The sequence below is a fragment of the Panicum hallii genome, chromosome 6 (assembly GCF_002211085.1).
Source record: "Panicum hallii strain FIL2 chromosome 6, PHallii_v3.1, whole genome shotgun sequence".
Classification (NCBI taxonomy): Eukaryota; Viridiplantae; Streptophyta; class Magnoliopsida; order Poales; family Poaceae; genus Panicum; species Panicum hallii.
In genome coordinates, this window is record NC_038047.1 from 1,047,934 (window position 1) to 1,066,557 (window position 18,624).

Below are 18,624 nucleotides of genomic sequence, written 5' to 3' on the forward strand. Positions count from 1 at the left end.
AGGCATGGAGCTGTGGGAATGGCGTCGTCGTCCGGATCGTAGGGTGGGCTAGCTTAGCTAAGCTAGCTTGCGTCGCGGAAAAGGGGGAGGAGGAAGCTTCGAGACGAATGCATCCGCATGCATACATGTATTGGTCGATCCACGCAAATGTAGCGCTGCTTCGGCTGCTGGAGTCGATCGCACTCCGAGATGCGAGCGCTTGTTCACGCAAAGTGCACGACGACGACCCACCTGAGCGCTCGCCGCCAGGCCGCGGGCTGCTGCTGCTGACAGAGCAGGCCTGGCGGCGAGGCCCAACAGCCAACAGCTAGGGATGCTGGGCTTGGAGCTGCTGCCGAGGAGGGAGCGTGGCAGCCCGGCCGGCGACGTATCATGTCATGGGGCTTGGAGGATTCGCCGGCCGGCCCGGTAGAGAATATTTTTGCTTCCAGTATACTGCAGTGCACACACGCGTATAGTTGACAGCAATTAAGAGGACGATGCGTGTGGCGGCGGCGCGTGCACCAACTGGACCGCCACACTTGATGGATTCCACTTGATGACCACAAGCGCTGACCGACCAGGCCGGGCCGGGCCAGCGGCCAGCTCGGCGTGATGGTCGGAGGATCGAAGAAACCCTACTCCAATAGCCCAACTCACAACAATGTGTTCCAGTTTGCAGGGAGCAAGAGAATATGAAGAAGCCTGAGGTATGCAAGCAACGAACTTGGTGTGCATTTTAGATGGCTTACAAGAGAATGAGAAGAAACCTTTCATTTGAAAATGTAGAAGCAGAGAGACACTAACACATACAGGAAGAAGCCTCAAGGTGAAGAAAGGAAGAGAGGGGAAAGAAGGTGACTGGACAGAGGATCTTGTATACAAGAGAGAGCAGGCAGGAGAGATACGCTCTCAAGGTTGTGAAGCTTCGGGTCCGCAACCACACGGGTGTTTGTATGTGAGTTTCTCTGGTGCTACCTAGATATTTGGGTGGCGACTTGGTCCTATAGGTTTTACCACGATTTTAGGGCTTTTCAAGCTAAATTAAATCGGTGTGTTATGGTTGATGTGCTCCTGTTGTGATTATCACAATACATGTAATGCATAGATTTTCATCTTTTAATAGTTGAGATATTGGACTGATTTTCGATGCTGTTAAAATTAGCTCGCTTCCACTGCCACTGACAAGTTGTACTAGTAGCATTGTTATCCCAATAGTCTGAATCCAGAGAACCTTGAATCCAAATCTCCTGCCAAGTATATATTATGGTCTCTTCCATTGATCTATCATGAGAGTGCTCTTCCTCGTTTTCTATATGAAGTAAGGGAATTTGTGTCATCAGTCTCTTCATCATCATGTGGGACACACACTGCATCGTTGCATGCGTGCTAAACCATGAATCATTGTAGCGTATTATTAAAAAGCAGCAAATACAATTCTTCACCAAGAAATAGCAAAAAAAAAACTTTGGCCAGGGAGGGAAAACCACCTATAGGTAGAGAAGACTCTAGCCATACCAGTCCAGAAAATCTCTCCAACTCTGGTCTCATCTTATACTGCTGCACCATAATTTAGGCTGGCCATGATCTTAGTTGGCAACTACTGTAAATATTACCTGATAGGAGGGCCTAAATGAACAACATGTACGACATGGTGCCACTATTTTGTGGGAAGACACAACGAGGGATATTTTTAACCAGCTCATAATAAACTCGCTGCATAAGGAGTCTCATGCATGCAGGACCTATAGAGAGGTGCTGCTAGGGCATTGCAACCATCGAGGTACAAACCCTTTCGCTCCATAGCAACAACGGACAGCTAGCTCAGCTGAGCATGCAATGCATTGCACATTGAGCTAGCTAGCTCGCTCTCGCTTACACCGTACCACAACTGAAGCAGCACCGTATGTACCTGTTCTCTACAAGATCGATCTCACTGCTAGCTTCTACTAGTGCCGGGGTGGAGCGAGGCTAGCTGTTTTCTTCAAATCTCTGTCGTTGTTGACTGCGCTTCTCTTCTTCTTCTTCCTTATCTTTTCTTCCTTTTCTTTTTGGCGCCTATGACTCGTAACATCTGTAGAACTTGTAAAAAGTGAAATGAATAAGGTATAGAGGGTCAATCTGCCGGCCAGGTCCTAACGAAAATAGCACGGCGATTAGAGTACTCGATCGACCTCCAGAGGATGGGAGAAGAACTGTGATCACCAAAAAAAAACAATGCAAAGAGATGACGACAGTGAGAGATCGATAGATCGAAGGACGCGCGATCAGTCGGCCGGGGCCGGGCCGGGGATCCATCAATGGGGGACCAATAGGAACGCTCTTCCTGATCGCTAGGGCATCCCTGCTTGGTTCTCCCATGCGCCATGCGGTGCCGCATTAAAGCCAAGCAAGCGTCTCCTTCCCATGCTCGCATGTGGGACCCGGTCACCGAACTCACTAAATTGCCCCCACCGACTGATCGGCCGGCCAGCCGCGCTGCTCCGTCCTGTATCCCATCGTCGACGACCTCTGATGCATGCCTTCTTTATTTCATGCTGCTGCGCTTATTTCTGTAGTTGCCCAATTAACCTAGCTATATATATATATATATATATATATATATATATATATATATATATATATATATATATATATATATATAGCTGTGTGTATTTTCAGTTCGTCCCTTCTTCATTTGAAAGGGCATGTGAACCAAAGAACGCAGCACAATGCATGCCGCATCTTATTTTCTTCATGTAGTAACTATTACCAATTGCTGAAATCTATTTCGGAACAGATTCTTTTACAAGTAAGCTATATAGAGTGTCATGCTAGGTGTTTGTGGAAACTGGACTGGAATATGTGGCAAAGAATAAAAAAGTTAGGCACGCGCAAACCTACTTTACTTTGATACTTTGTACACTTGCATCTAATTGAGAGACTGGTCATGACTCCACATTTTCCTTGCGGGTAACCTAAGTTACAATTACCAAGTGTTCTACTGCACTTTTCTTATATAGTTAATTGCTTATGTTCAGCTCACGCATACAATTATCCACAAAAAGTACGGCGCGATTGCTAGGTCACATCGATCAATCTCAAGTAAATTAAGATAACTATGCCATCTTATTCAAACAGTCAACATATTAACACATACATTGAACTTTTCATAGAGACATTTATTGTTGGTCGAAGAAATCAATTAAATTTCCAAGGATCAAATTTTTTTCATGATTTTCGCTATAGAATCTATAGCGATCTAGTAAAATCTACGCCACCCATATATTTTGTCGCATATATACGTGTTTCCTGGCATATCGTAACCGAGTGGCGACTGTTCTTGCCGTATGGAGTCCGCTTGACGAATTCAATTTGAAAGATGCATCATGTGGAAGAAGGAACAAGAATTTATCATCCATTAATGCCTTCGATCTAGCTGGTGATTCGTATGCAACTTGCTCAATTAACAATATGGTTTATGTGTTATTTTCTTGAGATGGATTGGTATTTTTTTTCTGAATGATGCAAATTTTAAATGCGTGCAAATCAGTTATATCCCCGCATGTTTAAGAAAGTATGGTAATAATGTAGGTCTGTTACTTGGAAACGAATGCATGCATATAGCCTACAACTGTAGCAAAGAACAATTTCTATTTGAATACATAAAAAGTATGAAAGATGTGCTACCCTAATCAGAGAATCATTGTTGAGATCGAACAAGTAGTGTTACATTCGTTGACTTTAATTAGCTTTGATGCAATAATAGCTGCCAGCCATAAAATTTGGGCTAACATTATGTTTGGAATAGTCTATTATTTGACTATTGGGAAGAAAGCTTTTTGTCCCATGGGTTTAATAATCTTAGATGAAATGATCTATCTGCTACCACACAAGGTTAATTAAAAAGAAAAGTAGCTTGACAAAGAGATAAATAGAAGAACACGGTAGTAAAAGGAAATGAAGCTATTCTTGTTGAAAAGATGTTCACGATCAGTTTTTCCAGGAAGCCTCAAGTAAGGTAGGGAATAATCCTTCAAGAGGTTATATAGAAGTGTCTAACTGTATTCCATTTATTTAGATCCATGTTTTGCTTAAAAATAAACAAGAATGTTATTAGTCGCTTATGAATAATTGGAACACCATAGAAGTGTTAATTTCGTATACGTGCACATGAATATGTAGTCCAAGAGATGGCCATGCATGCATGCATCTATCTAGATAGAATAGGGGCTTCCTGTTATAGCTTCTACCTTTCTCTTGTCCTTTGCATACGTTTCTAGACATCTGCTGGTCGGAATGTAACAGACAATCTATATAGGATGTCAACGTATTCCTAATCTAGCTAGCCACTCTGTTTACCTTGCATGATCTTGACTATCCTTTACACCTTTTAGTGTGAGAACTATATATTGATATGACAATTTGAAAAAAAAGAGAGGGGATGAAAAAGAAGATCCAATCTGCAGTGACGGAACTATATCTCATCGATGTCATGATCATGTTAAGGTGCATGTGCTTTGGAAGCGACCATTCATGATTGCATGAATAACGATGATTCCTTATTCCGATATCTAGGAAAATGATCCTTTTGCCATGGAACTTTATATAGATCATTAGGTTTCGTTCCTCGATCGAATTGTAAGATCACATGTATGTAGGTGTGCAAAGGGAACATCAGTATGGAGATAGCTGCACTGTATCAGTGCATGGCTGTATGGTGATGAGCATATCAAAAAGCTTTTTAGCCGCTATCTCCACTTATTCGACAAGTATATACATGTCTGACCTGACTCGTGGTATAGTAAGTCGAGTATTCATCTCTCTAGCTCTATAGACTACAGCATCTGCACACAGTTGCACACACATACTGAAAATTCTTCCCTTGTCGATGTGCAACAGATGCAGACACAGGCCGACAAACAGATGATCATGAGTACAAATCGCGGGCATCCCTTGACTGATCACAGTGATGCATGCTCGTACAACTGGGAGTATGGACCGAGATGTTCTAACCTCCTCCAAAACCCACAAGGACACTGCTAGCTACTACTGTACCCACACTGGTCGTGTACTGTTGTTAATTGTGCTACGGCGCACTAGCTGGAGCGAGCAGCGGCACATGCCTTAAATTACCGGCATGCATGGAAAGACTTCCCCACAAGGACATACTAGGTGTAAATGCCGACCCGTGTCCACAAACCAGAAAAATCATGCATACTCATGTATATATATAGTAGGCTGTGCAGAGTTTACAAGACATGCATGTTCCAACTAACTGGCTCTATTAACTAAAAATACAAAATTTCTTCCATTTAAGGGCTTGTTCGGTTTAGTGGAAAATTTGAGTGAAAGGTTTAGTTGAAATTGAAGAGGATTGGACGGGATGATTGAATCCCTTACAAAAAAAACCCCTTGATATGGGATTAACCGAACAAGTCCTAATCATCTCTTTACAGTTAAATTAAATAATTTTCATTGATACATTCCCTTTTCATAAAAAGATAGATACATCCCTGGTATCTAATAAGATCCTGCTCACCATATATACATACCGACTTCCGAAAAGTTATCGGTTCAGGAGTAGATGTATATACATACCAAGAATTCATGGAGAAGGTAGCTGGGGCAATCAATCAAATAAATCAGAGTTGCTTATTAGTGCATACACTACTAAAAAACAGCTTTTAGGGGCGGGTAAAAATATATTTGTAGGGGCGGGTGTAGTACCCACCCCTGCTTCTCGCACCTACAAATGCTGTTTGCAGGGGCGGGTAACACGCCTGCCCCTGAAAACCAGTTTCCAGGGGCGGGTGAGGGGGTGACCCACCTCTGAAAATTGGTTTTTCAAGGGTGAGTCGTGGCGTGATCGGCCCCTACAGATCAAATAAAAAAAATCATCGGCCGCTGGCAACCACCGCCGCTCCCCGCGTGGCAGTTACTGCTCCCCCGCGCCAACTCGGGGCGTGCCGCCAGGGACGGAGAGCATCGCTGCCGCACGTGCGCTTGCTGCCGGAATCTGCCCATACGCTCGTTCGCCGACGAATCCACCTGTGCGCTTGCCGCCTGTTCTACCCGCCCGCGCACTCGCCGCCAGACCCGCCCGCGCGCTCACCACTGCCTCCTGCCACCGGATCGGGCCGCCACTGCCACATCTGCCTCCCTCTCCCATGCCGCGCCGCCACTGCTTCCCCATGCCGCGCCGAACCACTACTCGTCCCCCGCGTGGGCAGCTCCCCCACGCCAACAGCTCCCCCACACCGGCAGCTCCGCGCGCCGCGGAGGCTCCACGTCGGTCATCCCGCGCGCTGCTATCCCTCTCGCACCACGCAGCCCTCCTAGAACCACCATGGTCCCCCTCACGCTGCCATGGCTTTGAGTGGTGGGAGAGAGAAGGGGAGGTGGTGGCGAGGGAGGAGCGGCTCGATCCGCACTGTCGCAGCCCCCTCGAGCCGCCGTGACTTAGCCAGGCGGGAGAGGGAAGGCCAGTGGGGGAGGGAGAGGAAAGGAAGGGCGGCGGGGGAGGGAGAGGAGGAAGAGAAGGGAGGGTGGTGGGGGAGAGAATGGAGGGGCGACGTGGCGAGAGAGCAGAGGATCGAGAGAGGAAGGGAGGGGATCAGAGGAAGAGAGAAGGAAGCAGGCGGGTTGTGTAGAGGCCGCGGTGGCGCGCGATTGGCGGAGGGCGAGGGGGCGTTGATCATGACGTGGGACCAGGGAGCAAGCTGGGGATGGCTTAATTTTTAGAGGCCGGTGCCCTAGAAATGGATTTCAAGAAGCGGGTGATGCCACCACGGCGCCTAAAAATATTTTTCTACTTTATTCCGAAAATTCATTTAAATCTTTACATATAACAAAAAAATTTAAAAAGTAAAACTTCTACAATATGGTTATTGCGAAATGTAGATATGAAAAATATGCTAAATATATTTCAGTGTATATAAAGATTAAGATTATAGAAATCTCAAAGTATGACTTGATTTGTATGAGATACTATTTAGTTATAGCCATATATAGTTTCATAATAATTTTTGGATTATTAAATGACCTTAAATGAAAAATTGTCAACTATAAAGTTTTAGATCTCATCATTCTCTACTATTTTGACATAAAGTTTGACTTCATCCGAGATCATATGAAAAAGTCATAAATTTTTTTATGTGGAACCATTTTTAGGGGCGGGTCACACCATCACCCGCCCCTGAAAATAATGCCCATCTGTAGGGGCACTTTTCTAGGGGCGGTCAGATGCTACAGTAGCCACGCTCCATTTGTAAGAGTGGGTTACATTTTGACCCACCTTGGACGTCACTGCAAATCATTCCTGTAGTAGTGAAATCTAGACTAGGTTTAGTTTTCAAGTGGTGTAAATCTATTGAGGTAGACAGGAATTGAAGGATTAATTGGGCCAGCATGATTATTCGAGTCATCGGCCGGCCGTCCGAAGCATAGGAGGAGCACGCGTAGTACTTACCTTCAGATCAAAATCCAATAGCTTACACGCACGCGTGAACACAAGAGGACAACTTGTACGAGTTGAGTGTGCCTTTTTATTAGTAGTATAGTTTTTTAATTTACAAAAATTTCTATTTAATTATTATTAGAGATGAAAAATGCTTGTAGCACATGGTGGTAAGTCATCCAATTGCAATACAACCAACTAGGGCTTGAATCCTGGTTCTAACAAATTAAAAAAGACCTGGCCTCTGGAAATTATGTCCCAATATGGGATAAGAGCTGGCTTTTAGGTATCTTTTCTCAACCTTCCGAACAACGCCTTTGGGATGTCTCTCCGCTTGAATCAAGTTTTTTAGAAAAATTACTTTGCTACTCTCTCCATTTCAAATTATAGGTTATTTTAATTTTTTTTAGATACATAATTTTTCCTATATATCTAAACATAACTTATATCTATGTGCATAGCAAATGCTATATATCTAGAAAAGTTAAAACAACCTATAATTTGAAATGAGAGAGTATTAATCTCTTGATTAGTTATTTTGTTTTCCTCATTTATCGTTTGTGTATATATTTGTCAGATTCCTCGACGTTTATTGATTTTTCTGATACCTCAAGAAACAAAGACACAACATTTGAATGAAACGGTTTGAATATTTCACTTGTAAAGATGCATATATAGGCAGGCCCTTGTAAAGATGAACAATGAACTTCTTAATTATTTCATATCTTTATCACCTCCGTGAATAAGATGAATGTTTTGGACTAGAAATTCTTTCTTTTAGAGAGATTCAGAAGATAAAGATCATAACTTGGTGCATATGATTCTACACGAGCCAGAAAAAAGCTACGCGAATCCATCTCACAGGCCGTGTGTTTGGATCTGGGACCATTGCATTGCATGTATAAAGGAGGGTGCATACATGCAACACCGCCACTGTCCCACTCCACCGATGCACAGTCGATTGAGCTAGCTGGCTTCCTTCTAGTTCTAGCTACACACATAAACAGTAGAAACATTTTTATAGCTGAACTTGACATGCCACTCGAAGGGTCAGCTGCACTACAGCAGTGCTCCAATTTATAGGCCACCGCTGAGGTCTCTTCGTTGGAGAGGTCCCCTTCCTGTAGGCGGTATAGCTATACTAGTCGCTAGTAACAACAACAGTATAAGAACCTCCTACAGCAGGCGAACAATATCGTTCTCTCTTTTTTACCAGGGCTAGCTATACTACTTGACACACAGATGTGATGTGATCTCTCTCTCTCTCTCTCTCTCTCTCTCTCTCTCTCTCTCTCTCTCTCTCTCTCTCTCTCTCTCTCTCTCATTCTTGGGCGAGGTACCTAGCTCAGCTAAAAGTAACAGCCATTAATACCGGCACATATCAATGGGTCCTCATCTTATTATTGCTGTCTAAATAAATTTTAATTAGGTATCTAATCTCCTCTCTTATCTCTCTCTCTCTCTCTCTCTCCTCTCCCAAGCTCGCAAGGCTTCTTCTCACCACCAGTGGTACCACCACTTGCACCAATCAACCTCATTCGTCCAGCAAGAAGACCACACCACACCCCGCAGCGGTATAGGCCGGCCGGCCGTCCCCTTGTCTAGTTGGGTCTCGATCTGTCTCTCTGTGTGGCGTGTGGGTGTAGTTAGGGCTGGTCGTCTTGTACTACTCCTCCTCCTCCTCCTCCCCTCTCCTCCCTCCCTTCTCCTGCTGCTATAAAGCAAGGCTGGCTACCGGGAGGCGAGGTAATGACTCGAGGCCGCCGTCGAGCATGGGGGGAGATCACCATCACCACCACCACCACCACGACGGCAGCATGGCGCGCGGCGCGGGCGGCGACGACGGGCAGCAGCAGGCGCAGCACGACATGGTGATGCCGGGCTTCCGCTTCCACCCGACGGAGGAGGAGCTTATCGACTTCTACCTCCGCCGGAGGGTGGAGGGCAAGCGCTTCAACATCGAGCTCATCAACCTGGTCGACCTCTACCGCTACGACCCGTGGGATCTCCCCGGTAAGCAACGCATGTGAATGCTATTACCAACCAGCTAGCTCCTGCTGAGCTACTACTACTAAGTATACAAGGGATCTGGCATGATTTCATGCATGTGACCCCCTTTACTGATTTTGATTTCATGTGAGCCTTTGCCTTTTCCATTACTTTAATTTTTCATGCATGCGATGCTTGCTTATAACTTATTCGTGTCTAATATATGCATGGATGCTCTACATAAACAATAGCTCTAGCTTCAATTGGGGACAAGGAGTGGTTCTTCTACGTGCCAAGAGACCGCAAGTACCGCAACGGCGACCGGCCGAACCGGGTCACTCCATCAGGCTACTGGAAGGCCACAGGGGCAGATCGGATGGTGCGCGTTGAGGGCAACCGGTCCATCGGGCTGAAGAAGACTCTGGTGTTCTATGTGGGGAAAGCACCCAAGGGACTTAGGAGCAGCTGGATCATGAACGAGTACCGCCTTCCTCATGGCGAGGCCGACCGGTACCAAAAGGTTATATAGGCAATTCCCCATCTACGTACTAATATGTGAAGAGATGATTTTATTTTTCTTCTTCCTTGAGAAATTTTGCTCTTCCCTGGCTGTTTCTTTTTACCTTAATTGGATTGGTTTTTGAATTCTTTGAGATCCCAGAAAAGCTTAAAGTGTTGTATGAAAGATGTGTCCACCACTTAAATTTCCCCTCACTTTTTGGAAGTTGGGTTGATGATTGCTAGCTAGCTAGCTAGCTAGCTTCTGTTTGTGATTGCCGGCTGGAATCATGTGTATAGGCAAACTGTTACACAAAAGTGTTAAGAGTGATGCGTAGAATCGCATGTGCAAGATCTAGCTAGATCTCCGTGGTTTTTGTAGAGCTAATTGATCCACAAAAAGGTGGATCTATCTATACATACCCTTTCAAATTTCGTTCCAAATTTAATTAGGCTATTTGCATCACATGCAGTTGGTGCATCTCAATTTTTTCTTCAGTACTTGAAGGAAGCTTGAAAAGATTTATTTTCCCCCAATTTTTGCACAGATCGGTGACTCTTTTCTTCAGCTTTCCTTTGCAAAGGCTTGTCCTTCCTTTTTGGAAGTATCCATCACCAGCATCCTTCATATGCAAAAAGTTTGCAACATACTTTTTAAGATGTGCATACCTGGGATAACTACTCAAAAGAGAAAAACATACTCATGATTATTAAACAATAGCAGTATCAAGAAGCAAGGAAACACATGATCTAGCTAAAATGGAATTTATTTATATTTTGAATTCGTCATATATCCCTATTTGTTTAGGGTAGCATGAAAGATAACATACTTCTTCCCTTGGAACTTTTAATTTCCAATGTCACGACAAAGTTATGTTATAGGTTATAATCTCCTCCTCCTCTTCTTCTTTTTCTTCTTTTGCTGGCTGCAGCCTTCCTTTGTTTCATAACCAGGGTGTATGTATATACTTATTTCTGATCAAATCACTTGATGTATAATAAGAACACTTTCAGTCTCATTCTAACTGCATGGATACATTAGTTGTTCATTTTTGCGCTTAGGAACACCAATTTCATTTTGGAGTATTCTTGATCGATTCATCTTCATATTATGTAGGAGATTTCCCTTTGCCGAGTGTATAAACGTCCTGGGATTGAAGACAACTTTCACCTCACCACCACCACAAGATCATCCGGCTCAAAGGCGGCAGCGTCGATGGAAAAGAAGCACCATCGGACATCGGCGTCGCCCCGCTTGGCACCAATGTTCGACGGTGCCCACTCATCAGCTCACATGAGCAAGCCATACAGTGGAACAAACACCATCATGGCATCATCAGCTGCAGCTCGAGCAGCAACAATGGCGCCTCAGATATCAATGGCGTTCCTGTCAACCGCGTCGCTTAGCTCCACCACGTCGACGGAGGAGGACGGTACATCACTCTACCACTTGAAGGACGCCAACCCACCGATGCTGCCTTCTTCCACACACGCCCTGCTTAATGCAAACTCCACTACAATGGCAGCCATCCCAATAGATGAGCTGAGTAGGGCAATTGGTGGGTCATACAATAACCAGGTAAACCCTAATAACCAGCCCTTGCCATCGTCACAAGGCCCATTGCTTCCTTTTCCTAGCATGGAAAAGATTTGGGACTGGAACCCTCTCCTAGAGTCTCCCAAGGTTTGCACAAGCTTCAAGTGATTTTCTGAGTGCACGCACACATATGCAGGCAGGCATGATCTAGGGCTAGCTCGAAGCATACGCATGCCGGCACACGTGCACGTATTCTATATATATATATGAATACGAATGCATATGCATGTGTAGACACTTAATTATTTGGGCTAGGGCATGGTTAATTAAGATGTGTAATGGAATAGGATGAGGCAGTTCTAGTCCCATGCAATATGTTCCACTATTATTCAGTTCCATCACATGAAAAGATGACGCTGTACGTAACAATATGTCAATTTCTATTTGAAAATGCAGACCTTGTAGCATAAAGCAATTATTAGAGATGGAATAAAGATTATTTGGTCTTCTGGCCTTAGGCATATGTTCCGATATAATCATTCTAACTTTATTTATTGTTCCAGCATTCATTTACAGCTTTTATGGTTACATGATATGAAATGATGATAAAGGCATGCATGGAGCATGTGTACACGTTGCAATTGTGTGTCATATACTCATATGCATTGTCATGTTCTAGGTTCTTGAAATAAAAGCCCTTTTGCATGGTGATACGTATAGGTTCATCGGCAAAGTTCTGAAAACCAGAAGTGCTACAATATAATGAATAATGAGCGAGTAGTATTATATTTTTCATTCACCTGCTACAATATATATACTATATTGTGGAATGTGGATTTATGCTAATAAGCTTGGATGCATGCATTAAGCACAGCAAGAACCGGTGTAGTGTACATCACATATTCATTATTCTTCATGATGATCTGTCAGCAATCACGTGGTAGATCTACAGTTCGCCAACTCTGAGACATTGTTTGTAGAGAACAACTCCCCAGTAATTAAGAATATAACTAACCCAATAAGAACTTGAGATATTATTAAGTAACCACAATAATAAGAACTTGAGATATCAGTCAGCCTTCTTGCATGCATGGAGAACTGCGAAATAAAGCTAGCTAGCATGCATATAAGTGGCTGGGATTTGCATATTTGTTTCTTCATTATTATATATAAATAGAACTGGAGAGAGATATGCCGTGCCTATATAGCTCTTCGATTGACACATGCATGCGTATCTTTACCTGTTCTTTTCCAATCTAAAGCGCGTAACATTTCCACAAAAAATTTAGTTTGGTCCAATAATACCACCGACGGACGGATGGACCCAAAGCGTATATAATAAAAATCGAGCAACAGCGTAACCTAGACGGATTCGAATACAATGATGAGAACGTGAAAACACAGCAAAATCTGTATCGAAGAAAACTCACGGGCATATTATTTGCTGCTAGTAAGTAGCTAATGTGCTTTCGATGCTCCGCTTTGTATAGTACATGTTTGCATAGGTATCTAGTAGAAACGCGTACCAAATCGAGCACATGAGCCTGGCGCCACTGCATCTGATCTCTTGCCATGCCGGAATCCTAAGCAAGCATCTCTCCTGAATAATCCTGATGCTTGGTCAGGGGAGTTCTGATTGGCTGGCTCTCATTCTCGTGCGGTTGGTTGGGAATAGGCACGAGCACCACACCAAACCGCCGCGCGCTTTTACTTCCCAAGGCGGCGTTGGGCCTACTCGCCGGCCTGCTTTATTGCATTGCATGCATACGCGCGGCAAGTTGGCCCCGGTCATACACAATGGTGGGCCGGGCGTGTGCTATTAGTATACGCTCGCTCGCTTGCCTTTCGGAGGTGGCTGTTCCCGTACACCTCTTTGGGCCTTGCCTTCTTACCATGCATAGGCCCCGTAACCGGCCTGTCTGAACAGTGGGCCGGCCAGTGCTGGGCTGGAGACCCGGTACCTAAGCCCATAATATATCTTTCTCAAGCTGCTGCCTGCTGCGCAGATTGTGGGACTCCCTCGGCAGTTGCAACTGAACCCCACCCACATCACGCTGGCGGCTGGCCCAATTGGCATGTGAGCTGCCACTTGCTGCTTGATCGTCGCCCACGAGTTCAGGATCCAATCTGGATCGATGCCCGGGTCAAATTGTTGGCTTGCAAGGTTGCTACCGATTCGACGACTGCCACTGCGCTTGCAGAGGCAGATGCAGGGAGGGAAGAAACAAACAGAGACCGAAATCAGCACCGACCCCATCCAGCAAAACAAGATCCTCTCCCTCTCTTTCTCTCCATGGATGGATGGATTGAGCTCTGAACAAGAAGACGAGAACGAGCACATCAACTCCGCGCTTAGTTACATTTACATTCACGAGCACAAGGCCAGCCGCCTAATTAATCTAATCAAGCTACTAGCTAGCTAACTATAGGAGGAGGAGGAGGGGGGGGATGACGAGGGCGGGCCGACGGTGACGACGGCGCCCCTGGCGTCGGAGGGGACGAGCACGAGCACGAGCAGGACGGCGAAGATGGCGACGGGCACGAGCAGGACGGGCGGCGGCGGCGGCGGGAGCGGCGGCAGCAGCAGCGGCAGCACCAGCAGCGTCGCCGCCACGCACGCCAGCAGCGCCGCCGCCTCCGCGCCCAGGTAGCTGCCCCCGACGCCCGGGCCGCCGTCGCCGACGCTCCCGGTCCCCGGCGCCGGCTGCTTCGCCGAGGGCAGGAACCCCGCTGGGGCGGGGCCCCTCGCTGAGGAGAAAGCCGCCGCCTTGGAGCCGGCGTGGTGGCCGCGGGCGGACATGGCGCGGTCGCGGTGGAGGTCTAGGTGGAGCAGGAGCGCGCCGGCTCGCATCTACGGCCGGGGATGATGGGGCGATTGTGCGGCGCGGAACACCGATCTCCGTCTGGCGCTGGGTTCTTGGAGTGGAGTGGAGGCGAAGCGAGCAGGGAGATGCTGGTGGCTCGGCGTCGGCGGGGCTGGCTCTGGATGGATGGCTCCTGCTTTGCGGGGGAAGGAAGGAACCCAACGGACGGAGGAGCAGCAGGCTTTTCGTGACATTTTTATAGGGCGGAATAGTTTAGGTGCTCGAAGCCGGAAGGCGGGAGCGCGGGGCGGGCCCACCTGGCAGGGAGAGCGCGCGGTTTGCCAGTTGGACTGGAACCCATGGACTGCGCTGTGCACACCGTGTCTGGTGTCTGTACTACAGTGACACGGAAAGCACGCCTACTGGACAGTGACGCGGATATGCGACGACAGACCGTCGAGTGCTCGGTATAATTATTTTTTATACCTTATTTTGCTCTTAGCTTCATCTATTTTATACAATTTGAGATACGGTAGCGTGAAGCTGTTTTATAAATCCGTGTTAAAATAAGCTAGAAATCGGATAAAATCAGCTTTTCAAGCTTCGCCGGCTTCGAAAAACTGTCATGCCAAATGGAGCTTTAATTAAACGTGATTTCACTAAAAGATATACATCTTTTCTTTGTTTCATGAACATTTTGGCGGATAGAAGGATGGATGGACGGGGGGATGAGGGTTGCGATTGCAGGAAAGGCTCCAGCCATGTTGCCATGTGGACCAAGGACAATGGATTTGGGATCATCGCTTCTTCAATCCTCACACGGTGGCTGGGGGTAGTGACCGGAGGTCGCCGTCGTCGATCTGTATCTGCACCGGTGCCTCGGGCGGGGTTCGGGTCCCTTGCGGGAAAAGCAATACCACCCCCGGGTTCGGCGGCTTGCAATCCCATGGGCGGCGGGGTGGGAGTGGGAAGAAGCCCGTCGTCCTCGCCCGGTTTTCGCCAGGTTCATGCACCTCGCCCTGTCATCATCCGTCCTCTGCCAGCCACACACCCGTGCCGTCGGTCCTCAGCGACCCGAAGCAGCGCATCCCTGTCACTCCCTAGTCACTAGCACCACCCCGAGCTGCTGCTGCGGCCAAGGACGCAACGCAACTCCTCACATCCAAGCAAGCCGGCCGGTGACGAGGCTGGCTGCCCAGCTGCAAGGCCATCGGTTGCAGTAACCTCATCGCCATTGCAACTAGCTCCGTACTTCTTCTCCTAGACGTTTTTTCCGTACGGATGAAGATATGACACATCTGCCGGCCTCTTGGTGGTTAGTTGCGTTGGCTACTCGCAAGTGACGATGTTGGCCATTTCCACGTGTGGATGTTGGCGTCATCTGTCCTTATAAATATATTTTTAGAGGTGGGTGATGACGTCACCTAACACTACAAATAGTTCCATAAAAAATTATAATATTTTTATATAATCTCGGATGAAGTCAAATTTTATACCAAAATATAGAGATTGACCAGATCTACAATTTTGTAGTTGATAACTTTTTATTTAAGGTTATTTAATAGTTTAAAAATTATTATAAGTTGTCTAATAGATATGACTATACAGTATCTCATGCAATTCAAGTCATACTTTGAGGTTTTCACAATCTTAACTTTTATATACACTGAAATATACTTGGCGTATTTTTTTATCTACAGTTCAAAATAACCATAGTGTAAAAGTTTCACTTTTTTGATTTATTTTGCTATATATAAAGATTTAAATGAATTTTTGGAATAAAGTAGAAAAATATTTTTTAGTCACCCGCCTATGCGAATCAATTTCAGAGTTAATATAAAATTCTCTATAGAGTCATAAGTGACTATGTAGTGTGGTGGAGAGAAGGTGCACGAGAGGCTTGAGGTATGCGGTTCGAACCTCGGGTGATGCAATTGTGCATATTTCGTCAAAAAAATTGTACCTCAATAGTACATAGTACAGGGTTTGTGGTGGAAATTAACTTGTAGGGGCAGATGATGGTACCACCTGTCTCTAGACATCATTTTCAGGAACGGATGCATTACCCGCTCTTAAAAATAATATTTTAATATTTCTAGATACGAGAAGTAGGGATGGGTACCACATTCGATCCTAAAATTTTTTTTTACAGTGCCACTGGCACTTCTTAATTAGGCAACCGTGCATCAAATGCACTGTCAAGAGCATCATGCAAATTGAATTGTCAGATGCGGTGCAGCAGATCGTGATCGATCGCATTCTCCAAACCAATAAATAAAATACACCCAATGCAAGTTGGCCACCACGGGATCGGAGCATCAGGAGCATGGGCTCTCCTGCCATGCTCTAATCCAAGTGGACTGCTGGCCGGCACAGGAACCCCCAACTCAGATTCGCAGAGGCGGCCGCCGGAACTGCAAAAATCCAGGCTCGCGAGGTGACCTGCTGTTCGCTGGCTCTCTGAAACCCCATCTATAGCAAGCAAAGCAAAGCAACTGTATGCATGGAAGCCACTAGTAGGTCGAGCTCGTGGACGAACAGAACAGAGCATGCATGCATGTGCGGAGAACCGCCCATCCGTCCCAACTTGCATCGTACGTGCCATTGCATTGGTGAGTTTCACCAGTTGGTGGCCTGACCTGACCGCGTCCTCCTCATCTGATTGTTGCCACTACCGTACCGGTGGCATATATAGAATTACTACCTCTTTTCATGCATGAGCTTTTGGCATCTGCCATTTCTTCAGTGTGATGGGCTCATATATATGCTTGCCAGTACATATATGGGCAAAAAACAGGAAAAAGGAAAATATTGTGTAGGTAGGTATGCATGGCCGGGCATCAAAAGGTTTTTATGATGGGTTAGCTAGAGTCCTAGTATAATTCAAAACATGCCGAGATCGAGAAGATCAGTCCCTAGCTAGCAATAATATATATATATATATAAGCATATAATTAACAATAATGCTTTTGTTGAAACAAATATTCTTCCTAGGTTTAGGCCACACTTCTTCTCTCTTTGATTGTAAAATATACATCGTCATTGAAGTCTAGTATAAGTCAAATCCCTTTTTATCACTACTAAAGTAATGTTGCCATTCATTTAATTTTTAGAATAAATTCAAGAAAATATATGACGAATCAAAGACTCCAACCCGAATGACTAGCTAGGTTCAATATGTCAAACTCCTTTAATTTGAGTCTTTATTAAGTTTGTAGAAATATTGCTCCAACACCAAATCAGTTTTGTTACATCCACCGTGAAATACGTCTTGATAGCGCATTTATCATGCATTTGTCTATTAGCTGTTAACGTATTTTTCCGCGCTCTTTGTCAAAATGAAAGAAAATTAACTTATTAGAGAAAAAAAAGGCTAACACGAGCCTCTACCCACGCCATGCACGCACTGCATGTGAATTGTGATTTAGCAAGCGTGTGAAGGTCGTGGAATGAACGAAGCTGTTTTAGTCTGGTGGATAATGTCTTCTTCTGCGCGGTCGGTACGGTCTTGGTCGGCTGGTGGTTGCATGCATGTTCTTCGTACATATTGTATGGTCCATCATGCACGGATGCATGATGCATGATGCATGATGCATAAGCATGCGTACGTCGTGCGCCGCCGCCGCGTTCATCGCCGGCGGGCGGGCGTGCATCCACGTCGCCGACGACCGAGAGCTAGCCTAGCACATATATAGCAGCTACTGAACATTGTACATGGCCGTGCTTATTATCGACTACTCTCTGATGAAGATGATCGATCGGTCCTGCGAGTAAGGACACCGCCCCACTTTCCAGGGCGGCGCATGCAGCTCAGCAGCGGCTACAGCGGTTGGATCAGGTTCAGCTCACGTGCCCTGCCTAGGAAACGTACCCAAGTCTAGGAGCCCAGCCTAGCTATCTAGTACTGCTCTTCCTACGCACCCATGACTCTGCTTGATCGTGATCCGTGGACCATCATGCATGCATGTACCTTCCCCGTGCGGCAAGCCGGCCTTTTCCAGGGCATAAAAAATCCACACACCAAGTGCTCGGCATCCCGACACGTAGACCGTCCCCGTGCCACACGTTGCCGAGCTGGGGCGTGGACAATGGCTAACCGGCCGCCGCTGATGGTCAATTATTACTGCGCTGCACAGTAGCCTGGGGCAGTTAAACGTCTCGTCGTCGACCTGTTCGACTGTACTGTCATGATCACGCATGCACGTACCTTCTCCTAGTTCGTACGTCCACGCACGCAGTCTCCTGTAATCTGAAGGAACACATCATCGTAGGGTTCCCTGAACAATGTAATCTGGCGTGTTTGGTTTTTTCCGGATTAAAATTTAGTGTATGTTTGTTTGTTAGGATCTAAAATTTAGAGGTGTCATATCAAAGAGAAT

General features: G+C 45.9%; 1 protein-coding gene across 1 annotated transcript; it reads left to right on the top strand.

The window, feature by feature from the left end:
- The first annotated feature begins 8,785 nt into the window (after positions 1 to 8,785).
- On the top strand, positions 8,786 to 11,961 carry LOC112898014 (NAC domain-containing protein 35-like). Its single transcript, XM_025966427.1, has 3 exons — positions 8,786 to 9,430; positions 9,658 to 9,926; positions 11,022 to 11,961. Exons 1-3 carry the CDS (start codon positions 9,190 to 9,192, stop codon positions 11,607 to 11,609), a joined length of 1,098 nt encoding a protein of 365 aa, XP_025822212.1. The 5' UTR covers positions 8,786 to 9,189; the 3' UTR covers positions 11,610 to 11,961.
- The last annotated feature ends 6,663 nt before the right edge of the window (positions 11,962 to 18,624 follow it).